This window comes from Trichosurus vulpecula, chromosome 1 (assembly GCF_011100635.1).
Source record: "Trichosurus vulpecula isolate mTriVul1 chromosome 1, mTriVul1.pri, whole genome shotgun sequence".
Taxonomy (NCBI): domain Eukaryota; kingdom Metazoa; phylum Chordata; class Mammalia; order Diprotodontia; family Phalangeridae; genus Trichosurus; species Trichosurus vulpecula.
Window position 1 is genome coordinate 254,440,159 of NC_050573.1, and position 27,207 is coordinate 254,467,365.

The window sequence follows — 27,207 nt, forward strand, 5'->3', positions numbered from 1 at the left end:
ATCCTGTAGTTTCCTATAGGCAACACTTTAAAGAAAGCTTTCAAACTGAAGAGGTGGTCTTTTGTCCTTGAATAACCTATATTTAGGAAAATGACAGTAATTTAATAAACCACCTTTGACATTCTTCCCCTAAAATACTACGTATCATCAGAAAATGTTTTTAATCTAAATACGATATTGTGACATTTATACCACTGTAATCAATAACATGGAAGACGTTAAAAATGTTTTTAAAGTAAATTATATATTTAGAAACAAAAACATGGTCATTCTGTCCCTCTACTGTTCAGAATAAAGTGAACCTCAAATTATTCTGTTAAAGGGCAATGTCTGTAATTTGTAAAATTAATGTTCTAATTAAAGACCAAAGAATAAAGTTAAAAGGAAAGAAGCCAACAGCCATCACCAATGCTACATATTTTTGGAAATATTGTAAAGACGTATCAAGTAAGGGAGATGGCTAAATAGAAGTAGCAGAATAAGCAAAGGTTGATGGAGTACACCAACAAGAAGAAGACTAAAGGCAATATGGAAAACTCAAATCCACCACAAGAAATACCTGAATATAACGTGGATTCTTTCAGTTCCATCACTGTGTCTTTCCAATTACTGTACCAAGGAACACTAGCTTTAATTGATCGATCTGATAGAGAAAATATGGCATTGTTAAACTAAGCCAATTTACATGAATAGATACCAATTATTTCCTTTTAATGAGTAGGGTGGGTGGGGCAAGAGATTGAAGGGCATACATGTGTTCAACAACATTAGTGGAAGAGAACAGAAGTTTTCCTTGTTAATTCACAGCATTTTTATTAAATAGTTTAGTCCTGGTAAAAACGCATAACAAACTCCACAGGCTACTCTGTGATAATTCTCCTACAAAGATAAAGATTCACAGTTTGCAGAAGTCTTTTGAAAAGTGAAAAGTACTATGATACTAGTGAAAGGCAGAATATTAAAATATAGACCTCATTTCTTTCCTTTTACTTGCTCTTAGACTTTTATTTATTGTTTTGTTGAAATGCTTGGGAGTTTGGATAAGTTTTCAGGATAAAGCACTCAGGTACACCTTACCTCCTTTTCCCTTCCTATATATGAACAGCACCATATCAAATTATCTCATTAGCTAAAAGTACTGTTACAAGGTCAGGGATGAGAGAAAAAAAACCCATTATATCAGATTATTTGCTATAATTAGATCACAGAATTAATTATAACTAGCTCAGCAACACACTGCTTCCATAGGTTGACAACCAGTTCATTCATTCAAAAGAATGAACAGCTCTGTTATAAAGAATTCTTTATAACAGAATTGGCTATAAATGTATTTCCACCAGTTGCTTGAAAAGGTTTTTTTGTTTTAAATCTTTATTTTTTTAAAAAGCCACTACTTTTCTATGTATTTTTTTTTCTATTGAACAAAAAGTTTTAGGCCTTCTTAACTTGGCAGTCAGGCTGAAATTGTAAAAAAAACAAAACAAAACAAAAAAAAAACTGTATGAAAAAAATTAAACTTTTACTCTTTAGATATCTGCAAACAAAACCTAACATCAAGGTCGGATATCTGCTTATACCCATTACTAAACATTAAAGTGCCTTTCAGATCAGAAAAAGAATTAAAGTAGCTTATCTGATCTGCCAAAATTCAGTCCAAGTAATTTATTTTTCAAATCCCCGATATTCTTCAACTCCAAAGCTACATTTCCTTCAGACCTTAATGAAATGTCCTTGCTTTCAAAGACTATCCTTGCTCTCACCATAATAGCAATACTGGAACAATCCAGCATTCTCCCCCAGAGCATTTCTCCACAAACAAAAGCAGTCAGCATCCATTTTATCATTCCCCAAACCTCACTCAGCAGACACAGGGTCAAGTAGTGCAGAAGATATTAAAGTCAGAACTCATTAGGCCCAGGTCTGTAGATTAAGCATACCTGTACCCCATGGCTGAGAAATATGACTTGACACAAAAAACATATCTAACAAAAGCAATTCCAATTTGCTACTTCGATAGCGTCCATGGATAGGATATCGACATGTCCTATATCTCCATAATTGCTAAATCCTTTACATGACACTATCCATTATACAATTTTGCTAATTTCCAGACTTGCTGCTGTCTCCCTCATCCCAGTTTCAACTTTCTATAAATTAGAAATAGATATAAAGATTTTACTGTAATCCATCTCTATTAAAATTAGCCGCTTTTAAAAACACTGCATAATGTTCATCTAGCTGGCAACAAACTGTAATATATACATAAGTTTAATACATAGAAGTCTCCTTAAAATGAAAATTTTTCCTTTAAAAAAAGTATTCAACTCTAAAAGAAAATTTACCTTATTATCAGTGGAAAAAATAACAATTCTTTAAAGGTACAATGAAATGCTATCATAGTGCTGAGGTTGACTGAAAGCCCAGAACTCTCCAATACTCAACTGTGTACAACCAGCAGATCTTGAAAATTTTGCCAAGTCATCAAAGGAGGTATTAGCTAACATCAAGTGACCCTTCCTATATCTCATAATGGTTTGCAGCAAGGATGTGGAAATGGTCAGAGTCTCCCTCTAAAGTAAATGGACATTTCCAGTGTGAGTGAGGCCTGCGAATGCTTGTCCACCAGTCAATCTACCTAAACTCACCATGGTTATGGTAGCTACAAAATCCCAATTCTACCCCTTCGCCATCCATATATTACAATATTCCAATGCATTTAGGGGAAATGAAAAGCATATTTCCCTCAGGGAAAGGTCAAAACAACAACTATAGGCTAAACAATTACATCTAAGTTTTATGAAGTTACTTTTCATTGCAAAAAAAAAAAAAAAACTAGAAGCACAAAACTCATTATCTAACTGAAAATGTAAGATATATTGGCAACAACTTAAAATTTAAATGCATCAATTTAAACAAGTCAGTTGTAATTAAAATAAATTTCAAACAGTGCCTGGCACATAGTATGCACTTAATAAATGTTTGTTAACCAATGTACATAAAAAATAGGGAATAAAATATGGAATGCAATTCATAAACTGGCTTATTAGCATTTAAAAGCTTTTAGCTAGTAGACTTAACATAGATTCCCGTCACTTTAATTCAGTTACTTTAATTAATCTAGTCACCTTAATATTATATTTGTATACTAAACATTATGGAAATGCAAATTTTAAAGGATTCTAAAGTTCGGAAGGTTTTTAATCCAACTTTATAATTTAACAATGCTAAAAGCTAAATTTTTTAATCATGGGCATGCAACTATGTATGTTAATGTTGGCAAATCAGAACATAAAAAGCACTTAAAAAAAATACAAATCTAAGGCACAAATATAGAATGTCCCCAAAATTTAATGTAGTCTTAAATTTTAGTAGTTTAAAACTGTACTGACATTTTGGGGGCATCCTGTACTATTATTTAACCCCTCCAAACCTCAATTTTCTCATCTTTAATGTGAGAGATTTAATAATGTAAGAGATTTAATAATGCCTTTTCACCTTTTAAATATTTTTTAAAATGATTAGATTGATACTGTGAAAAATATTATACTATTTTATATCATTTTTAATTTCAACCAGACCCAGAGCCTGAATTAATGAGTAACTGGAAGAAGATCCAGGACTTGGGCTTCTTTGTTCTCTAGAGTTTGCTGAGGTAATACCCTTACCTCTGTCAACAAGGCCGGATCAGACTGATCTAAGGACATTCTTTCCCCGTTAGCCATTAAGAAGACCACCTCACTTAATATTCTACGGGTATATACTTTAACTGACCTTTGTCAACACTTTTGTCTTTACAAACCTATTCCATTAAGGAAAATCCTCTTCTTGTATCACGGTTAAACATACATGGGGGTCACAAAAGTGAGGTAACACAGGCTTGCTGAGTCTGCTAAAATAACGTGTATAAGTTTTCTCATTGCTTTGTTCAGACAGCCAGAGCTTATGCTCTGAGTCCTTGTAGGTACAAGTAAGCTCGCTTAGCTATGCTTTAAGGGAAAATAATAAACAACATGGATTTTTCTATCACCTAGCTTGTTTGCCTCCTTCAACCAAACTTTCAGGTTTAACAATACAAATAACATAATACAGTCCTAAAGACATTCTATCAATTAATCATAATTTAAAGTCTATTTTTTAAACATACCACTCTAGACAAAATAAAAAATTAGAGAATCAAATTAAAATTTAAGTTCAATTTTATTCTACTGCAAGGTGTTTCTTCACCTACAAAAGCAACTACAGGGAAAAATAAATTATAGCAATATCACCCTAGTGACCAACATGTTATCAAATACACCTAGTCTTTGCTGAGACAAATTTTCCTATGTTTTACTACATTTAAGATACCTAATCTTTAAGTATTTAGAGGAAATCCTTAAATGTGTAGCTTTAATTATGTGATCATGAAATAATCTGGCTCATAACCACGCCACAAAGATTAGACCACAAATTACAGCTGTATAAAAAAAGGTTATGTTTCCATTAAGTTGCTGAAATACCCAAATCACATGATATATTTTCCATCTTCTTAAATTCATCCAATATTAAGGACAATTAGTTAAGCCTTTTTGTGTTTTCAAACTAACAAATACTGCCTATTTATTTTACTCCTATTAACAATTAATTTCATTTATCAACCTAATTTTAATTCTTTAACCACCCAAATCATATTCAAAAATTTTAAGAGTTCCTATAAGATCCCTGCTTTTATATTTTATAAAATTTTCTTCCCTATTTAATAATATGCATTTATTTAATTTGAAAATGAAGTAAAATTACTATTTCATATGTGTGTGTGTACGCGCGCGCACATATGCATATACTTTTAACTCACAGGGATCATGCATCTTCATCTTTATCCAGGCTATTTACCTCCCCAATATATGAGTTCCATCCTCTAACCAAGACCATACTCTAGAGCAGTGGGTCAAATTCAGACAGAAATGAAGGCCAAGAAACCATCAATAAAGTTCAGGCCCACTCAGGAGAGTTGCAAGGCTAATGCTCCCCATGTTAGACACTTCTGCTCTGGAGTAAGCCAGGCCAGTCACTAAGTAAACTCCATCTTCATCCAGGACATTTTTCACTCAGCAGTCTGAAATCATGTTGTCCCCAACCCCACCCTGAGAACTGTATTCAAATCATCATTACCATAACCTCTGGACTTCCCTATTTTTCTCTTCACCCTCCCAGTGACTACCCAAACCTAAATACCTTTTCCTGGTCATTGTTCCTTTATATGTATCTCCCAGGATTTAGTACAATACTTAGTATTCACTCATTAACATATATATGTGGAAACTATGTGGGGGGTAGGAGGCAGCAAGTTTAGTGAGTAAATAGAGGGCTGGACTCAGATTAGGAAGACTTGAGTTGAATCTTGCCTCAAATCCTATGTGATTTCTAGGCAAATCACTTAACCTCTCTTATCCTGTTTCTTAACTGTAAAATGGAGTTAATAATAGCAGGGTAATAAACCTGACGGGGTAGTTGGAAGTAACTGAGATTATGTAAAGTACTTTGCAAATCTTAAAACCCTATACAACTATTAGCTATTATTACAATGAACATAAGACTTTTAAAGTTTGAAAGGGGCCTTGAGTATTCTAATCCAACCACTCTCATTTTAAAGATAATAATATGAAATTCATTTTACAGATAATATATATAAATTTCTAAACAACAGTCAGTTGCCAAACATCATTTGCAAGTTAATGGCAAAGCCTTGAATAGAATCAGCTCTTCTGCCACTGTCCCTTCTTCCCCAATACAGATGCTAACTTAACTTAATACTACCTTCAATAAGAAAGCTATTGGATCTAAAAATCTGGATAAGCAAGTTCTAAAAAATACATACTAGCAAAAGGTTAGTACTGAAAGATAATATTTTTCCAAATATCATTTGATGACATTAATTAACAATGAATTTTAAACCACTGAATATTTTTAAATGAACTTGTTTAAGGTTGTTCGTGCTTTTAAAAAATGGCACAACAAATCTTGTTACTTACCACTGATGTTGAGATCATAATCTCCAGCTGTAATCACATTAGCTACTAATCCTTCTGCAGGTTGGCTGATGGACACCACATCACTCAAATGCTTCCGAATGGCTCCAGGAAGAGGTGGCTGGGTGACAATGTTGCTTACTGATATTTTCAAGTTTTTAATTATGTGAAGCTGATTATTAGGATCTCTCATATGAACTATATAAGAAAAAAATGAAAAGTGCTTTAAAAGTGCTATGCAATGTTTTTATTTAAAATTAAGTTAAAAACCATCTTTCACAAAATAAAGTGTTCAAACCTAAAATGCAAAATCTCCAAATAAGATCCTCTTAGAATTCTGAATACTTGCTAGACTAAAAGGTAGCCTCGTAAAAATGGAGGCAATTCAAATATTTTTGTATTTTAACTCTCAGGGTCAGAAGGGGAGGAGGAGGTGTTGCTTATTACTTAGTTTTTTGTTTTTCAAGACTGGGTTTCCATATCTGTCCCAGGCTGAAAGTACAGGGGCCACTCACAGCCCCATCACACCTCAGCAAAACTTTCAGAGCAGGGCTAGTTTGCCCCTCCTTAGGCAACCTGGTGCAAATCAACCAGGGTTTCACCATAGCGATACTGAACAGTATGGCTAGCTAGCCAACTGGCATACTGAAGCTGGTAACTGACGCTCCTAACTCCTAAGTTCAAGAGATCTAGGAGGCTCAACCTCCCTGGCAGATGGAATTATAGGAGTGTGCCAGAAAGTATTTTAAATTTACAATGAAGAATAAAGCTGGGGAACTGGGTGTGAAAACTCATTTCACTAAAACAACATAACCCACTTGGTAGATAAATCCTATTCTGCAGGACCCCAAATTTAAACAACTTTCACAGAGTTCCATTGCTAGTGGCAGGATTTGCAACCTGCGTGATTCTATCCACTACATCTCTCTGCATGTACATTTTCCAGATCCTCTTAAATTTTTCAACTGAAGCATTTGGTCTTGCTATGTAATACAGGAATTGTGAGCTGTAAAAATATTTCACATTTGTTGATTTGGTGATTATTAAGGATATACTATACAAGTGTCCTTTTCTCATCTTTATAACCTTTATTTTTAGGACTTTTTAAAAAAATATCGAGCATTATTTTTCTCACTCTCACCCCCCTCTACCCACTGAAAAGAAATAAAGAACCCCTGTATCACATATGTATAGTCAAAAAAAAAATCTTCCCTAGTCATATGCTTATTAGTAGACAAAACTCATCCTAAAATATGTATTTGAATATAGGGCAAAGGGGTATTTTCATTCAATTTATCATTTCCCAGCTCAAAGTAAGAGCTTCAATGGTTCCCTATTACCTTCAGGACAAAAAAAAAAAAAAGAAGCTTCTCTGGTATTTGAATGCAACCAATCAATCTATATAGATTCACAATCCCATGTTCCAACCAAGTTGGCCTACTTTTCTCAGTACAGAGCATTCATTTCATCTTTTGTCTTCATGCCTGCAACAGCTTTCCCACAGGATCCTCCTCACCTCCATTTCCTGGAATCCCAAAGTTCCCCTTCAAGGCTCAGCTTAAGTCTCACCACTATTCACCATCCAAGACGTTGGCACTTTTTCCTCAAAATTACATATATTTTTCATTTGCATGAATATATACATGTGTTTCTTTCCCCCATTCCCACCTACCAATAGAGAAATAAGGTGAAGGAGTATAGGGATTATATCATTTTTTTGTAAGGGCTCTCCCTCCACACAGGATCTAACATAGGCCCTGACAACTAGAAAGCATTTAAATACTTGTCAGAATATCACATAGGGATATTAAACGCATGTGATAGGCTTATTCATCATATTATTGATGCATAACTGGAAAATTAAATGACTTTAGAAAAACAGGAAAATTAAAACAAATAATTGTTAAAATGGTAAGTTATTTTAAATTAGATACAGCACAGAATCCTAAACTCTTAGATTGTAGCTTAAACATCATCCAAAAGAATGAGTTCATAAGGACCCTTTCACTAAAAATGATATTTACATTTACCATTACTTGACTTTTTTTATACTCTTCTTGCATAAAAAAAAGTTTAAACTTGGATTTTTGAACACTGCAAATGATATTTTAGACTAACATACGAAAACTTCTCTACTAAAAGTAAAATTTATATGCAACAACCTACTTAAGAAAAAGGCGTGGCAAACAGGACACATTATTTATCTATGAGCTACGATTTATTTTCAGTCTAAGGTGTGGCAACCCTTAGAGAAAACCTTTTTATCCATGTACCACTAGGGCAATGAAGAAAAATTAAGTATTAGTAATCATTCCTAGATTTCAGAAAACCTAAAGGTACTAGATACTAAGGGTATTTTCCAAGCCTCATTATCTACCCTTCCCTAAATGCATTCATTCAAAAAATCAAGTCAAGAAATACTTATAACATGTATCTACTATGAAAAGGACAGTGGAGTAGTCATGGGAGAGAAAGACAAAAATTAGACTGATCATAACCTCAAAGATTTTATATTCTATGGGGATATTACATACAGAGGTAAATAAATACAAAGTATTTTGAAGGCAGTAGACTTACAAAGCTAGAGATAAGGAAAAGCTTCACACCTGAAATAAGCCTTTGAAGCAAGTCAAGGATTATGAAATGCAAAGATGAGGGTATACTTCAGTGGCAGAGGAAACAGACAGCTTGTGCAAATAACAAAGAGGTAGGAAATGGAATAGCAAATTCAGGGAACAGCTAGTAATACAATTTGGCCAGAATAGCATACACCAATGGAAATATTGTCAAATAAGGCTAGAGAGGTCACTAGGATTATAGATTTAAAAGTAAAAAGGGTCTCAAAGGTCATCTAATCAATGCCATCATTTTCATGAGGAAACTGAACCCTAGGAGTTAGATATGCCAAGGTCAGATACCTAAGATGTAGAACCCTGTATGCCAAGCTGCTCTATTATAACAGACTAGGTGAAATGAGGAATAATGGCAATGAGTGGAAAAAAGTGAGAGAAATGTGAGATATTATGCCAGGGAAAATATACATGGCTTGGCAAATAATTGGATTTAAGATAGGGGTAAAGGATACCAAGGATACCAAGAACTATTTCCTGGTCTGTTTGTTTAATGGACCTTTAATTTCAAATAGTATAGGAAACTCTTGATAGGAAATTTTCTCCAACAACACAGATCCACAACTGGTCTTAATGTAAAACTTTAGAGTGTTGCCTATGGCACTGAGAAGTTAAGTGACTTGTGCAAGATCACACAACTGGTATTTTAGAAGCAGGATCTGAACCCAGGTCCTGTGACTACACTGTATAGCACAATGCCTATCTTAGTATGATTATAAAGCTGGGTTACTAAAAATAAAGTCATGTGCTCAACAGCAATACAAAAGTTTGAAGGAACAGCCTTGAGAATGGGAGGAAGGAAGGGAAAGGGACGGAATGAAGGCATTCATTCAAACAGGATTCAAAGTCACAGCTTTGCATCCTCACCTTTTTAAAAACTCAATTCAACAAGCATTTACTAAGCACCTACTATGTTCAAGGTACGGGGAGCATTGGAATATAAAGACAAAAACAATCTCTACCCTCAGGGTCTAAAATCTAACTGGACTAAAATGACCTCCCATAATTCGGTCTCATCCAATTCTGTATCTTCTCCTATTCTCCCAACACACATACTATTCAGCTAGAAACATGATAGTCTCTTCATGGTCCCCAAACATACTCAAGCCATGTTGACTCCAGACTTCCTATCTTTGCCCATAATGTTGCACATTTTCCAAGCCTTCTCTCCCTCAATTCTTCTCTACTTCTAAAAACAATATTCATTCTTCAAGGCCTATATCAAATCCCATATTTTTCACAAAGCCTTTTCTGACTCCTGAAGCATTTGCTTTTCTCTTCCTTCTCAAATAATCTAATAATTAATAATAATAACCAACATTTATGTGGTAACATCAAGATTCACAAAGTACTCTTCTCCCAAGACTTAAGCTGAGTCTTGAAGGGGAACTTTGGGATTCCAGGAAATGGAGGTGAGGAGGATCCTGTGCACAAGGAGACTTGAAGCTGAGAAAGACTAACTGATTTACTAATGGTTATGCAACGGTGGGGAACCTGCAGCCTCAAAGTCACAAGTGGCCTTCTAGGTACTTGGGTGCAGCCTTTTGACTGAGTCCAAGTTTTACAGTTTAAGGGGAGTTGTTCTGTGATCTGGATTCAGTCAAAGGGCTGCACTTGAGGACCTAGAGGGCCATGTGTGGCCTTGAAACCACAGGTTCCCCACCCCTGGTTATGCAATCATTAAATGTTAAAGCCACTTCCTTAGTTTTAATCCCGGCTATCTCCCAATTCCTACCCTATACTAATTCAAAGAACTTGGTGAGTTTTGATTATATTACAATGTGGAGCCAGAAGCAACTTTAAAAACCATCTTGTTTCTATGGATGAAGAAATTGAGGCCTAAACATTTACAGTCACACAGGTAATTAGTAAAGCTGGTACTCAAACTTATGTCCCTTGACTTCAAATCCAATGTTCTTTTCGTTATGCCATGCTGAATGATCTCTGAATCACAGTCTTGTCTAATTAAAGAGATGAATCTACAAAATAATATCACAGCTAAACTCAAGGTAATAAACTGCTAAAACAAATTATAACAAGTCACAGGATAATAGATTCAGCACTAGAAGGGCCTTTAAAGGCCTTCTAGTCAAACCCCTCACTGAAGAAATTTTTAAAAAAATACTAACATTTATATAGCACATTAAAATTTGCAATTCACTTTACATATATCATCTCATTTGATTCTCGAAACTATTTGTTTAAGAAAGGAACCATTATCTTAATTTTCAGTCAACATTTATTAAGCACTTGCTGTATGCCAAGACTGTGGTAAGCACTGGGGATACAAAGAAAAACAAAAGACAGTCCCAATACTGAAGAAGCTCACAATTTAGTGGGGAGATAACAAGCTTTAAATATGTACAAATAAGCTAGTTAACAGGACAAACAGGAGAGAAGCAATAGAGAGAAAGCACTAGAATTAAGAGGGATCAGAAAAGGTTTCCTGTAAAAGGTGAGAGATTCTATTTAGCTGCAGGTCAAAGAAGCCAGAAGCAGAGAGAATTCCAGACATGGGGGTATTCCAGTAAAAATGCTTGGAGTTGGTGGATAGATTATTCTGTGGAAAAAAATAGCAAATAACCAGAGCCACTGGATTATAGAATATAGTATGTGATGAAGAGTAGGTATAAAAAGCCTGGAAAGTTGGGAAGGGCCAAGTAATAAAGGGCTATGAACTCCAAAATGATTTTATATTTGATTCTGTAGGCTACAGAGAACCATTAGAGTTCGTTAAATGGAGGGAGAAAGAGGGGAGGTACATGACATGGTTGGACCTGCACTTCAGGAAAATCAATTTGACAGCTAAGTAAAGGATGGCCTTAAGTGAGGAAAGACTTGAGGCAGGGAGGCCAACCAGCAGGCAGTGGATCAAGTGAGAGGGGGTGCCTGCACCAGGGTAGTAGCAATATCAGGAGTGAAGAAGGCATATTTGAGTGAGGTTAGGAAGGTAAAATCAACAGACTGGATTGGGGGGTTTGAGAGAGACTGAGTTGGATGTGGAAGATGGGGGGAGAAAGACAAAGAGTCCAGTATGACAACTAGGTTGGGAGCCTGGGTGACCGGGAGGATGGCAGTAGCCTTGACAGTAACAGGAAGTTAAGAAGAAAGGCAGTTTGGGGGAAAAAATAATGAGTTAAGTTTAAGATGTCAATGGGGCATCTAGTTCAAGATGTCTAATAGGGAGATGCAAGTCAGAAGGTTAGAAGAGAGGTTAAAGCTAGATAAGTAGATTTGAGAATCATCATCAGCGAAGAGACTGATAGCTGAATCCACGGGAGCTGATGAGATCACGAAGTGAAACAAAAGAAGAGAACCCAGTGCCAAACTAGGGGACACCCACTGTTAGCTGGTGTAACCTGGATTAAGATCCAGCAAAGGAGACTGAGGACAGGTAGAACTACTTGAAAATAGGATCAAAAAGGCTGAGGATTGAGAAAAGGCCACTGGTAATTAGATCTGGCAATTAAAAGGTCACTGTGGAGAGAACAGGCTCAGCTGAAAGGTAAGATTGGAAGCCAGACTGTAGAGAGTTAAGGAGTGAAAGAGGAGAAAGTGCAAGCACCTATTATAGACAGCCTTCTCAAGGAATTTAGTCACAAAAGGAGAGGAAGATACAGGTTAATGAGGGCAGGTAGGTGGCACAGTGGATAGAGTATTAGGCCTGCAGTCAGGAAGCCCTGCCTGAGTTCAATTCCAACTTCAGACATGTAGTCGGTGTGTGACCCTGGGCAAATCATTTAATCCTATTTGCCTTAGTTTTCTCATCTGTAAAATAAGCTGGAGAAGGAAACGGCAAACCACTCCAGTATCTTTGCCAAGAAAACCCCAAACGGGGTCAGGGATCGTCAGACATGAGTGAAAATGACTGAACAACAATACATAGGTTGCTAGCTAGTAGTGATAGATGGATCAAGTTAGGGATTTTTAGAACTGGGACGTCATGGGCACGTTTACCAGCAGTGGAGAAGTAGCCAGCAGATAGGGAGAGATTAATATTATTAGTGAAAAGAGTGGGGATGATAAAGGGGGCAATCTGCTGGAGAAGACAGAATGGATGATGGAACAGATTTCACTTGTGCACGTAAGGAGTTTAACCTGGGAAGGAGAAAAGTCACCTTTTCAGGCGAGAGATGAGTGAAGGAGATAACGGCAGAAGGCATCTTAGGGACGTGAGATGAGGTGGAGGGGAGAAGAGGTGGCTCCCGGTGAATGGCCTCAATTCTTTCAGTGAAATAAGAGACAAGGTACTCAGCAGAGAAGGTGGAGCAAGTAAGAGGCATATGAAGTTTTAGGTAAGATGAAAAGAGCTAGGGTGAGTGAGAGAGTGAATCCATTAGGGAGGTGTAAAAGAATTATCTTGGTAAGGAAAACCCAGTTGAGACTACGTAACAAATTTGTAGTGGACCCAATCAGTACAATTTCATAATTTTCTCTAGCTTCATTCAGTAGTATATGAATAGGAACAAAGGCAGCAGATGTCGGGAATAATCCAAGGCTGAAGACAGGCAGAGCAAGATCAATGTTAGGATAAGGGGTAAAGGACTTGAAAGAAGAGGATTTTAAAGTTGAACCAAAAGGTCAATGAGGAACAGAGGAGAATATAGTTAATGCAGTGAAAAAGAATTGAGAGGTTTAAGAATTGGAGGTCATGGAGGACAAAGAATAAGGTCTGGGGCTGCAAGGAAGGTGAGACAAAAGGACGACCAACTGTGATAAGAGAATGAAATTAAATTAATTAAAATTCAAGAACATAGAAGTGATGCATTTGCAGGTGATAACAGGTATGATCATCTCTGTGAATAGCTAAGGTTGAGGTGAAGGAATAAATCATGGGAAATGAGTAAGTCAAGAAAATGGTAGCTTAGGATGTTTGAGGGAATATCAATATGTATACTAAAGACTCTTAATATGAAGGCAGGAGTTGGGGAAGAGAGAAAAGCCAAGCACTGAACTCAGAGGAAAAGGGCGGAAAAAAAAGAGACACCAGAATTTTAATTGGTACTAGACATGAAATGAACGAACCTTAAAAGATAAGAGGTTACTGAGTGCTCATGGTAGAAAGAAAGCTTGGAAGTGGCAATGGAGAGCAAAGAATATTCCAACTCCCCTGCCTAGAGCAGTGAATCAAGGTGAATAAGTGAAAGTACAACCAGTACTGAAAAGGGTGGCTGCATCATCAGGAGAGATCCTGGTCTCAGTGGAAGCCATAAGATGGAAGGAGTGGAAAAGGAAAAGATTAAAGATGGAAAGCAGGTTTGTTACCTATGGAGTAGGAATTCCAAAGAGAGAACTTAAGAGGTGGGTAGCTTAAGAGTAGAGAATGGGTGAGGGGGTACTGCAAAGTGGGAGTGGGTTGATAAAGATGGGAATAAAGGAGGAAGTGGGGGATGGAGAAATGTGATGTGAATGAAGGGAGAGGGGTATGGGGGAGAAGGGGGGGAAATGTGTGTGTTCAGAATCACTTGGATGAGTATGGCATGACACTTGAAGGTGGGAGTCTGTTAATCATTTAAGAATGAGTTTGGGTAAGTTATCAACACCCCTAGGGATTTGGTCTCAGGATGGCATCCTCTCAGGGCATCAGGCAGCTCAAGGAGGGGACTAATAGAAGAGCTGATATAATAGCATTTTTCACCTCCTACAGGCAAGCCAGGCTGGGAGACCAGTGGAAGGAACACAATAGGATGACATTTCTCTCTTAGGCAAAACCAGCCAGGCAGAGCCAAGAGAGATAGACGGAGGAGAATGATAATTCTCTCATTACTCTGCAGGCAGGAAAAGAACTGGCATGAAAAGGCCAGAGAAGGAGGTGATCAGTGCAAGATAGAATGTCAATGCAATGGAACAGCATGTCTCCCTCCCTTCCCTGCAATCAGAAAGCTGAAGCTGAGAGACATTAGGTGACTTAATCAGGATTCCCCAGCATTAGAAGTCCTGAGGCAAGATTCAAACTCCAGTCCTCCTACTCCAAGTCCAATACTCCCTCCACTATGCCTTAGTTCCTGGGCAGCACGGGGATAAAATGCAGACTGAGATCCACAAAGCCAAAATGATTTGCACCAGGCCACAGAGAGGAAGAACAGAATCTGAACCCAGGTTCTTTAATTCCAAATCCAGTATTCCTTCCAAAGCTTTTTAAAAGTGGACAGAAGCACAAGACTCACACAGTCCTAGAATTTAGTAGCTATGTGGTCTTGTGCAGGACAATTAACATTTCTGGGTCTTGGTTTCATTATCTGTAAAAGGAGAAATTCTGTTTAAGTTCATTCATTCCAAAATCTCTTTTGGCGCTAAGGTTCTGAGTCACACATTGTGGGGTTGGTTGGGGGGGAAGCAGTGAAGTCTAATACAAGTAGATACTTGACTGAAAGTGAGCAGGGGAAAGCTATCCAGAGGCTGTTTAGCTTTTGCTTTTTAAAATCAGAAAATAGCATGACTACACAAACAGCTGAACAAAGGAAAATCTGCAAATGACTTGTGACTCAAGTCACAGGCTCCTCAAGTTTTGGGAGTCAATCTCAATGTTACCCTTCAAGTACTAAGAAGCTCTCTCAGGACACAGCTCTTCTGAGACAAACAGGCTCCCGAAGGATAGTTTGGTCCAATAGCTTTCCGAAATGGGAACTGTCACTGGACAGTTTTTCCCTACCTCTCATCACTAAGTCCTTCGTCATAAAGGTCCCAACCAATTCCCTTACATGCACTAAACTTATGTGGTACATCAGGGCTGTCCAAAATTTATGCAGCCCACCTACAAGCCTATGCTTTAGCAAACGAAGAGGAGCTACAGCAGAGCTCTCACTAAAATGACAAATCAAAATATATTGTCTACTGTTTCAAAAAAAAACCTAAGGCTGGACAGCCCTATGGTACATGATCAGATGAGACCTAAACCAATCTGTAGACCCATTCTTATAAATCAGCAGGATCCTACATTTTTCTATCAATAAATAAGGAAGAATCCTCATCTATCCATTACCATCTATCCACTATCTTAGACCTTCCTTCAGTAACAATATTTCATAAAAGCATCCTCATCCACCTGTAAATCCTAAAGATGAACTCTAGAAACTTAGTGAACTCTGTTCCTCACTGTCTTAACAGCAGGAATTAAAGCTAGTCAATAGGTATCTTGCAACTTCCTTCTCACTCTGTTGTTATTCTAGCTCTCTCCCAAAAATTCAGAGGCTAATGAGTATTATTATACAAAATATGAGGAAATGCAGGAGCATCGTTCCTCATAGGAAGGTCTCTTTTTGCATGTTGCAAAGGGATATGCTCTGGCCTATAAGATTTTATCCTTAACTACATTTACCACATTCTTCAGATTTAATACAACGCTTTTACCATGATTGTTCTTCACTTTCTACTTTATCTTAATAAATGAAATCTAAATAACAAAATTCCTGAATGGATTTAGTTTGAGATTTATTTTTTAGAGCTGAAACTTTATGAAACACTTTCATCTAACTTCATTTTACAGGTGCAGAAACAAGATTCTGAAAGCTAGTCATTTGCATATAGTCATACAACTAGTTAATGAGTCTAACTCCTATTGCAGCTACCTTCCAACTAAACCACTCTCATTTAGTGGCACAAATAATAGCATATTTTAGGCTACTTTTAAAGCTCCTTCTCGGAGTAAGTTAGTTGTTTTCAGGATATTTTGTCTAACAATTGGACCACAGTAGGTCCCCGCCCAAGCTCCACTTAATGGCTACATTTTGGGCCCTTCTGGCTCAGAGTGAATGTCAATGGTAACTATTTCTCTTTTGACTAGCAACCCAGAGCGTCTTCCCCTCCCAGTTTTTTTTCTTTTTTTCTAATTAAAGGGGCCATCCCTTGACTGACTTCTCAAAACCGCCTATTTACTGAATGGGCATTACCTCACTCATAGTGAGAACCTGAAGAGGCCTTAGCCTAAAAGGGCCAGGGTCTCCCATTGCATCTTGGGCCATCTCCAGTCGTCCTGATGAATATCAGGCCACTGGACCCAGATGGCTCTGGCGGAGAAAGTGAGGCTAGTGACCTTGCACAGCCCTCCCTCACTCAAATCGAAGTCAACTGCAAGTCATGTCATCATTTTCTTGATATAATGGTCCTCTGAAAACCAAGGACAAACAACAACTTGTACACAGCTAAAGAATTGTAAAAACTACTCTTGTCTTCAGACTTGCTTTCAAGAGCTAAGTATGGCTGTAGGCAAACCACTTAAACATTTTTTAAATTAAATTTTATTTATTTTTGTTACATTTTAAGTTCTGAACTGACTCCTTCACTCCCTCCCCACCCCACACCAGAAAAGGCCACCCTTTGACACAGGTGTGTGTGTGTGTAAAACCATACAATGCATACTTCTATTTATCAGTTCTTTTCCTGGAGGTGGATAGCATCTTTCTTCGTAGTCCTTTGTAGTTGATTTGAACATGTATAATACTCAGGATAGCTTAGTTGTTCAGCTATTCTTCAAACAATATTGCTATTGCTATACACAACATTCTCTTGGTTCTGCTCATTTCACTCTTTATTACTTCATGCAAGTCTTCCCATTTTTTCTAAAAATCCACCTGCTCATCATTTCTTAAAGCACATTAGTATTCCAGCATAATCATATACCATAATTTGTTGAGCCATTCCCCAACTGATAGGCATCCTATCAATTTCCAGTTCTTTGCCACCACAAAGGGAGCAGCTATAAATATTTTAGAACATATAGGTTCTTTTCCTTTTTCCTTGATCACCTTGGGAAACAGATGTAATTGTGGTATTGCTGGGCCAAAGGGTACATGCACAGTTTTATAACTTTTGGGGCACAATTCCAGACTGCTCTCCAAAATGGTTCAATGAGTTTCACAGTTCCACCAACAGTATGAGTGTCCCAATTTTTCCACATCCCCTCCAACATGTCATTTTCCCTTTCTATCATTTTAGCCAATTTGATAGGGGTGAGATGATATCTCAAAGTAGTCTTAATTTGCATTTATCTAATCAGTAATGATTTGGAGCATTTTTTCATATGACTACATACAGCTTTGATTTCTTCATCAAAAAACTCCAGTTCATATCTTTTGACCATTTATCTATTGGTAAATGACTCATATTCTTATAAATGTGACAAATTTCTCTATATATTTGAAATGGGAACTATATCCAAGAAACTCTACAAACTTTTTTCCTCAGCTTTCTGCTTTCCTTCTAATCTTGGCAACAATGGTTTTGTTATAAAACCCTTTTATTTTAATAGAATCAAAATTATCTATTTTCTACCTCACAATGCTCTCTATCTTGCTTGTTTATAAATTATTCTCCTATCCATAAGTCTGATAGGTAATATGTTCCGTGTTTTTCTAATTTACTTGTGTTATTCTAGGTCATATATCCATTCTGACCTTATCTTGGTAAATGGTGTAAGATATTGGCCTCTACCTATTATCTGCCAACTGCTTTCTAGATTTCCCAATAATTTTTACCAAATAGTGAATTCTTATCCCTAAAGCTTAAATCTTGCTCTCTCCTTAAAGTTTTCAATTCTCCATCATGCCTTCACTCACCACTTCTCTGAGTACATGCTGTAAAAAAGTAAAAGGCCCATTCTTTAAGAGATGGGACTTTTTCCTTTTTGTATCCCTAGCACATTTTGTAGCATAGTATGTGCTTAATAAATATTTGGTGAATTGAATCTAAAACAGGAAAAAAGGGAAGAGAAGACATCTGCGGGGAGAGAACACCTTCAAGGCACTTTGATATAGTAGTAAAAGCACTGACTCTGGAATCAAAAGACCTGGGTTTAAATTCCACCTCTGATGTTTTATGACTTGAGAAATTCAACTAGCTGGACTCTTAAGATTCTTTCCAGCTCTAAATCTATGACTTGATGATAAATACATAGGAAAGGTCCAAAGTGTATGAAAAACATGAGAGATTACTCCTACAAAGACTTCATGGAAGAGTTGGTCCCTCAACTAGATCCTGAAAGGAAGTAAGAGATTTCAAAAGTCGTAATGGGAAGTTAAAGGAGAGGAGTCCATTCCAGGCATGAAGGACAGTATAGAAAAAGCCATGGAGACTGTGAATGGTCCAGTTTGGTTAAAGCTCAAAGTACATGCAATCATTCAAAACACTAGTGAGCCAAGGATAAAAGCTGAAGTTTGATTCTGGAGGGCTTTAAATAGTTATAGAGACAAGAGGTACCTACTGCATGTTTGTTGCATTTTTTATCACATTAAGATATGGATAAAACTTTGTTAAGGGTAGATTAGAGACAAGAGTCTAAAGGCAGAAAGAACAAATTGGTTTAGTGGAGAGTGCACTAAATTTGGAGTCAAAGGATTTAGTTCAAATCCCCACTCTTACTTGTAGACTGTTCAAAGTATAGTCACTTCATCTTGGCAACCGATTATACGTTGACAGATACAGAAGAAAAAGTCAAAAAAAAAAGACTCCAAAGTTTTAATTTTGGATGACTAACAAGTCAGTACGTACATTCAACAGAAAAAGAGAATTTAGGGGAGGAGCAGGTGGGGGGGAGAAAAAAATGATGTAGTGAGGCTTGGGAGTGCTTATTTTCAAATGATGTATAAGGTTCCTCCCAGTTGTATGATCTTTAAGTTATAGTTATATATATAGATATAGTTATATCACCCACTTCATACACTATTAAAGGTATTATTCCCATTCCCAGGAGAAGACAAAAATATGCTTACAAATATCCATTTTTTTCCAAGTTAGACATAGAGACTGAACCTATAATTTCATTAGTATAGGTAATTCCCAAGTGGGGAAACTCCCTTTGCCACTGTAAAGTGGCAATTTCTCTGAAAGTTATCATCTTAAATACTTGCTTAGAGCACTAAGAAGTTAAATGACTTGCCCAAAGCCACATGGCCGGTATATGTCAGAGGCAAGACTTGAATCCAATTCTTCATTGTTCAAAACTGGCTCTCTTTATACTATGCTGCCCTTCTTTTCAAGTTACCGCTAGTAAAATGAAGGTTTTAAAATTACTTTTAGTAGGTTATTTTGCTTCCAGTGCCTACTATCATTCTCTATATGAATATGGTATTTTGTTAATTTTGTAAATAAAAATATATTTGAGTGTTTTCCTCACACCATCATGAATTATACAAACTTTAGTGATTATCCTCATTTTACTGCTTAGGAACTGAGGCTCAGATAATTTAAATGAGTTTCCCAAGGTAACATAGTTACTAAATGCTGATATAAGAAGTCAAATCCAGTACTTTTTTTTGGCGGGGGGGGGGGGGGGGGGGGGGGGGTTGGAGGGGGGAAGGCAGGGCAATTGGTGTTAAGTGACTTGCCCAAGGTCACACAGCTAGTAAGTGTGTCAAGTGAAGTGTCAGACAGGATTTGAACTCAGGTCCTCCTGACTGCAGGACCAGTTCTCTATTCATTGTGCTACCTAGCTGCCCCCAGTACTTCTAAGACCAATGCAGAGCAACCAAAATCTCACTGACTTTCTACTAAACACTACATTAAAAACAAAAGTGGGGATAATTGGGTAAAGGGGTGAAAAGTCAGATTTCACTTTCTGGAAACAAAGCAAAAAAAGGTACAACATAACTAAAATGAAAACACCTCCAATACAATGTCAGGAAAACAAAACATTAAGCATAAACTATTTAAAGGGCACTTAGTCTTGGTCAAACTACATCTGAAGTACTGTGTCCATACTTTAGGAATAATATTGATAAACTGAACAGCATTCAGAGGAGGGCAACCAGGACAATGAAATGCCTTCAGATCATGTAATATGAGGACCAGTTCAATGAACTAGGATGTTTATCCTGGAAAAGGGGGGACATGATATTTATGTCAAGTATTTAAAGGGTTAACATATTTAAGATGGATATGACTTGTCCTGTTTAGCCCCAGAGAGAACTAGAAGCAATGGGTAAAAGTTGCAATGAGGCAAATTTAGATTTATAGTAAGGAAAAACTTACTAATTGCTCCTTCTCAATCTCCTTTGCAAGATCTTAATCTAGGTCATGCCAGCTAGCAATTGGTGTCCCCAGGGATCGGTCCTGGGCCCTCTTCTCTCAATATTATATTTTACTTGGCGATCTCAGTTCCCACAGATTGATTTAGTTATCATCTCTTTACTGATGATGATTCTCAAACCCACTTATCCAGCTTTAATGTCTTTTCTAACCTCCTGACTTGCATCTTCTTGTCTACTAGACATCCTGAACTAGATGCCCCATAGACATCTTAAACTCAGCACGTCCAAAAGTGAACTCATTATCTTTTTCCCCAAACCCTCACCTCTTCTTAACTTCCTTATTACTGTCAAGACTACTACCATTCTCCCAGTTACCCACACTCACAAGTGTCATCTTCAACTCCTCATTATCTCTTACCACCACCTCCATATCCAATCTGTTGCCAAGGCCTGTTGAGTTTACCTTATTTGTAACATCACTCAAAAATGCCTCCTTCTCTCCTCTGATACTGCCACTACCTGGGTGCAGGTCTTCACCTCACACCTGTACTGGAACTATCTGCTGATTTGTTTCCCTGCTTCAAGTCTTTTTCCACTTCAATCCATCCTCCATCCTGCTTTTCTTCAAGTGCAGGTCCAACCACGTTATCCCCTGCCCCCAATTAAATAATCTTCGGTGGCTCCCAATCACCTCCAGGAGAGGGAAGGGGAGGAGGAGGGGAGGGGAAGGAAGGGAGCAACAACATTAATAGCTTTTTCTAAGAGTTTATCGAGATCTTTGACAAAGAAGTTTCAGTCAAGTAAGAGAATAAAAGAACAACTGCAACGAACTAAATATAAACCATTAAAGAAATGGAAAGCACTACATATAGGCAATTTTGCAAATAATATGACTGTAAAGAGAAAAGAAAAGCAGTAGCTAGTTGGCATAGATGGTTGGAAGGAAGGGCTACTTTTTTTTTTTTTTTAGAACTGGGAAGATCTAAACACGTTTGTGGGCAGATGAAAAGGATCCAGTGGCAAAAAAGAAATTGAAATTGAAGCTATCTGACAAAGAAGAGAGAGCTGCTGGTGCAAAGTTCTAAAGACAATGAGAAGAATCAGAATAAGGGGCTCAGATAGTGAGATTAGCCTAATGAAAGAATGTTATACTTCATCTTCAGCAAAGAGGAATTATGATACTAAAAAGTTTTGAGTAGTGAAGAGGAGTTCCTATCAGATGGCCTCAATCTTCTTAGTGAAACAGAAGGCTAAGGTCATTTGCTGTAAGGGAAAGGGATAAGGATACAGTAGGACATTTAAAGAAAGCAGAAAAGGTATTGTGATAAAAAGTGATTATACTGTGGAAAAATAGAAAAAAGAAGGGGAGTTCATAAAAGGCTTTTTGGATGAGGAGGTATATCCTCCTTAGAAGACGATAAGGACTCAGAGGCTTAAAGATGAACAGGCACATTCAAGGCAACAGATACTGGGAAGCAGAGATGGAATACAGAATTCAGAGAATAACCAGTTGTCAAGTTTGAGCTCAATCATCATCTATCTCTTACCAATTAATTTTATGTGTACCCCTCTTCTCTACCCTCTCGGTGATCTCATCAGCTTCAATGAATTGAATTATCACATTTATACAATTAAGTTGAGGGGGAAGGGGTTAATATACATATATACATGTGTATGTATGTATGTATATCCAATCCTAATCTCTCCTAAATCCACTCTAATATCATCAGTTCCTTATTGGACACTTTAAAATGAATATCCTGCATATATCTTGGTCTCAACATGTCACTTAGCTATCCCTTCAAATCTACCACTTTTCCCTTTCTGTTTAGGGTACCATAATCATTCTAGTTACTCAGGTTCCCAAACTCAACTCCTCACTCTCCCTCACCTTTAGTATTCAATCAGTTGCCAAATTTTGATGTTTCTAGCTCCACAAAATCTCTCATATCCACCCCCTTCACTCAACTCACATGATCATCACTCTAGTTTAGGCCTTCATCACCTCTCAAAAGAACTAGTGAAATAGCATTCTAATTGATTCCCGTCTCTAGTTTCTTCCCACTTCACTCCATTCTCCATATGGCTGCTAAAGTGATTTTTCTAAAACACAGATCTGACTATGTCATTTCCTTACTCAATAAATTCCAGTTTTCATTATTACTTCTATGGTCAAATAAACCTATACACACACTACACTAGTTAGGTGGTTTAGTGGATAGAGCGTGGGCTTGGAGTCAGAAGACTTGATTTCAAATCCTGCCTTAGATACCTGTGATTCTGGGTGAACCTAGGCAAGTACTTAACCTCTCTCAGCCTTACTTTCCCCTTTTGAAAAAGGAGAATAGCATTTACTTCACAGGACTGTTGTAAGAATCAAATGAGATAAAATATATAAAGCTCTCTGCAAACACTAAAGTGTGTATGTATAAATGCTAGCTATTATTATATTGTCTTCCTCAAAGATATGTAAGTTCCTTGAGAGCAAAGAGTTTCATTTCATTTCCAGTACCCCATAGAGTGGTGCCTAACACAACGCAGACACTTAAATAAATCGAGTCATAGGCATTTATTAGTGGTGCACCTGTTTTATCCCTCCCAGTAGAATGTGACGTCCCAGATAGCAAGAACTGTCGTTTTTGTCTTTGTATCCACAGTACCTCACACAAAGTAAGTACTAAAGGGAGGAAGGAAGGGAGAAGGGGAGAGAGGAAGGAAGGAAAGAAGGAAGGAAGAAAGGATAGATGAATTTTACTCTAAAAGAAATTTAATATGTATTGAGATTTTGTTATATTAAGTACGCTGCTAGCCATCGGGAAATGTCATAGGATTCTGACATGAAATTTTCCCGGGTTAGGATTGTTACAACCTTTGTTTTCACAAAATGAAAGGTAGCAAATAAAGGGCCAGCCTTGAAATCAGGGAGAGCTGTGTTTAAGTCCTACCTCTGACACGTACTGGAATCAAGAAAATGGGCAAATCACTTAACCTCTGAGGATCCCACCCTCCTCCAGGCAACACTCCTAGATTTTGAATTGTATGAGGTGCCAATCTGCATCCAGAGATCTGTTTTACTCAAGATCAGGTGAATTCACACCAATTAAATCAGAATTCTGGACCAAAAAAAAAAAAAAAGGGGGAGGAGGGATACTAAAAATTGTTGAAGTTCAACTGTTCTGCAGTGAAATAGCTTTAAATCTAGCAGAAGTGGGAAAAGTCACACATATACCAAATGTTTCCACTTCCCCTTCCCAGATCTTATGTGCTAAAGTGATCAATGTTTGGAGGATTTAATTTGGGTTTTCCTCCCTAGAATAATTTAAGAAAAGATGAGAATGGCAAATTTAAAGTGGGAAAAGTGAAGAATTGAAGGACTGTTGCTTCTTGATGGCAGAACAGTAATATTGCCAAGAGGTCAACTACAACTCAGCTCTCCTCCTTTTCCCTTTCAAGTATAAGAAGCATATCATTCTAGCGCATTTTATCATAGAGTATTGCATGCATCTGTGGTATCCACATTACTAGATTATTGTTGTGTTGAATTCCTGTTAACCAAATCAAAGGGCACAGCTAACATTTGGCCACTCTCTGAACACAAAAATAGTGTTGCTTACAGACTGTGTATAATAATATTCACTGTAATAGGATTTCACATGTACCTTGTTAGTCTGTTGCAGGATGCTGGTTACACTATACCTGGAGTTGTGATCTGTAACTTCTATCCTTAGGATTTTTTGCAACTACAATCTTGAAATTCAGTTCTTTTGCTCCTCCCAATTAAAGTACCTAAAACTGGAGAACAGATGCAGTCTCTTCAGTAAAAGAAGAGACAGCTAGGTATCCAGCTAGGCTAGACAACCAATTGTCAAATATATCATAGAAGGAATTCTTCTTAGGTACTCCTTGGACTAGTTGGCCTCTGAGGTCTCTTCCAACAAGGTGATTCTAACTTTCTTGAATAGTTTAGTTAAGTCATTTACCTGTCTGAGGAGAGAAGAATGGACTAGATGCTCTTTGGGTCCCATCTAATTCTACATTTCTAGATAACCCAGTCAATCCATGATCAATGTCAGTCAATGGTTGATTTATCACAGCTGTTCTCAAAGTGCAACTCCTCCCCAGGCCCTTTCAAAGGGTTCAAAAGGTCAAGATGATTTTCATGACAATACTAGGATGCTTTAATTTCCAATATAGTAAATATTAATAATAGAATCCACATACACAAAAGCTCTTGGGAAGGACGTTTCCTCAATAATTTTGAAGGGTGTAAAGGGGTCCTGAGACCAAAAAAGTTTAAGAATTGCTAACAACCCAACAACTGACTTACTTTGCTTATTCATTACATGGAAGCAATTCAGTCCTAACAAGAAGGGCTTATTGTAGGGTTCATCACTCATGCTGGAATTCTTATGATTACTAGATGAAAATTTTAAAGAGTGCATATCAGATGTAAAACAGCAGACTTAAAGGAGGAAGCGGACTCAGATAAACACCAAAGTACGGGACTACATACATCTCAAGAAAGTTTGCTTAAATAGGAAGCTCAAGATAACAAATACCTTCTTAACCATGACCCTAAGTCAAGCCTAGAGACAACTAACTTGGTCTGTCAGGTGACATTCTCTTACACCAATTCCCCCCACCCCACCGCGCCCCCAAATTCGCCTAGCAACTTCCTCTCCTCCTCTCAGGTGCTAAGGCTGAGTTCCAGCCCCCCCCCCCACCTCCTCCTCCCCGCACAGCTGGCGACCCGCGACGGCGAGCGATGACAGCCCCGAAGCTCTTCTCCTGAGCTCGCGTTTTTCCTACAGCCGGAAAGCTGATACTTGGGCGCGACGCAGATGGGGAGAGTGCAGGTGAGGATGCTGAGGCGGTCGAGGTGGACCCCGGGAAACGGGGCTGCTGCATGCCCGCCTGGCCCCGCCTCCAAGGCCCAGCAACCCCCGAGGGGCCTCGGCCCGAGGATGTAAACATTCCCTCCCCGCCTCCCCCAGGCTCCTCGCCCGCACCCGGCCCGGACGCCGGCGACACGTACCCTCGGAGGTAAGGCGGGAGAAAGGCTTGAGGAGCTCGGCGAAGCTGAGGTGGTTGCGGCGGGTGAGCCGCTCGGCCTCCTCGCTGCACAGCGCGGCCACGCAGGGCACGAACGAGTCCGGGATCAGCTCCTGCACCGACTGCACGCACTGGGCCATCGCGGCCGCGCCGCCGCCGCTGCGGCTGACAGCGACCCCCGCGACCGCCTCCGCCCGGGCCCAGCCGGGCGGGGCCGCTCACCCGAGCCCGGGGTGGAAGGAGCCGCTCCGACCGCCGCCGCCGCCTCGACTTTCGCGACCCCCGCGTCTGCGCCGCCGCCCCTCACATCCCCCGCGGGGTAAGTGGGACCCAAGAATCGCCTCTCAGTCCTCCTCCCCGCAGCCCTCGGTCACCGCCCGACAGGAGCCTCCATGTTGAGGCCGAACCCGGATCGACCGGCAGTACCAGTCCCAGCAGCCCCCGCGCTCGTCCCTCACGTGACTGGGTCAAAGACGGAGGAAAGAGAAGTGGGAGGGATGGACTGGGAGGGGAGCCGGAAGCTGAGTGGGGACCTGGTAGAATTAGAGCTGCGCGGGTGGGGCTGTTGTGAGGTGAGGAGGGTAAAGAGTAAAAGAAAGCGGTGTGGGCATGCGCCTTGTGGCGAGGCTGTCACATTTGAAGTTCGAAAACCTGCCCCGGCTGGACTCCAGAAGCGAGAGCGCGGATGGTGACTAAGTTTGTGGGGCGGTGCTTGCGGAGAGGAACGCGCGCTCCCTAGAGGCCCAGCTGTCTGGTGACGCAAACGCACTGAGCGCCCCAGGGCAGAGACTTGCATTCTTTTTCCGCAGCTGTTTTGCAACTGTTTGCATTCTTTCCCGGCATCCTACGCCGTGGCCCCAAGGTTTACAACCTGTCACTTACAAAGAGTTTGACCCAGTTTACCTGAAATTGATCCAATGATGCAGATATCATCTGGCTTTGAGCTTTTCTTAGGAGGAACTAGGGCAGGTTCCACTCTGACCACCAGAGAGCAAGAATTTAGTATATTTGGTTAAAATACAAACGGGAACTGGAGCAGAGTGGGTATTTAGTGTAGTAGTGCATTCGAACGGTGATGCTCAACTTTTCTTCAAGGAAGGTTTTAAGGTCCTTGGATGTCCTTGCCCGTTTTTCCATTTAAAACTGTGCTAGGAATTACTTAATGATGAAGTCTCACTCATTCATCCATTTAGTAAGTATTTTGAAGTTTTATAATATGCAGGGTACAGTGCTAGGAATGGATATAAATCTCTGGTTTCCAACCAGCTTTCAGTTTATGGGAATTAGTCACTTCTCAGATTTCTACAAAATGGAATCATAAATGCCAAGACGAGATTCAAGCAAACTTACTGAAAACTTAAGTTTACCTCCCTCACAGACTGGTTGGGGGAACAAGATAAAGCAACTCTCAGATTATGTCATTGGCCCTGCTTAAAGAGCATGCCCCATAACAAAAGGAAAGATAGGGTATTTATTAAACACTATGTGCCAAGCACTGTGCTAAGTGCAGGGAATAAAAAGCAAAAAAAAAAACATCCTCTCTATCCTTCAGGA

At 38.7% G+C, this 27,207-nt stretch overlaps 1 protein-coding gene across 3 annotated transcripts in view; it reads right to left on the minus strand.

The window, feature by feature from the left end:
* TRAPPC8 (trafficking protein particle complex 8) overlaps positions 1 to 26,083 on the minus strand; it is a 132,152-nt gene extending 106,069 nt beyond the window's left edge. Inside the window, exons 1-3 of one of the 3 annotated variants that reach the window (XM_036757715.1) lie at positions 25,637 to 26,083; positions 6,012 to 6,206; positions 560 to 643 (exon numbers count right to left, since the gene is read on the minus strand). In XM_036757715.1, the coding sequence (XP_036613610.1) occupies positions 560 to 643; positions 6,012 to 6,206; positions 25,637 to 25,793 (436 nt within the window). In that variant the 5' untranslated portion in view covers positions 25,794 to 26,083. Of the gene's footprint in view, positions 1 to 559; positions 644 to 6,011; positions 6,207 to 24,260; positions 24,277 to 25,636 lie in introns of those variants that run through there. The other 2 variants (XM_036757729.1, XM_036757723.1) reach the window with 2 other exon arrangements.
* Between the last annotated feature and the right edge of the window lie 1,124 nt (positions 26,084 to 27,207).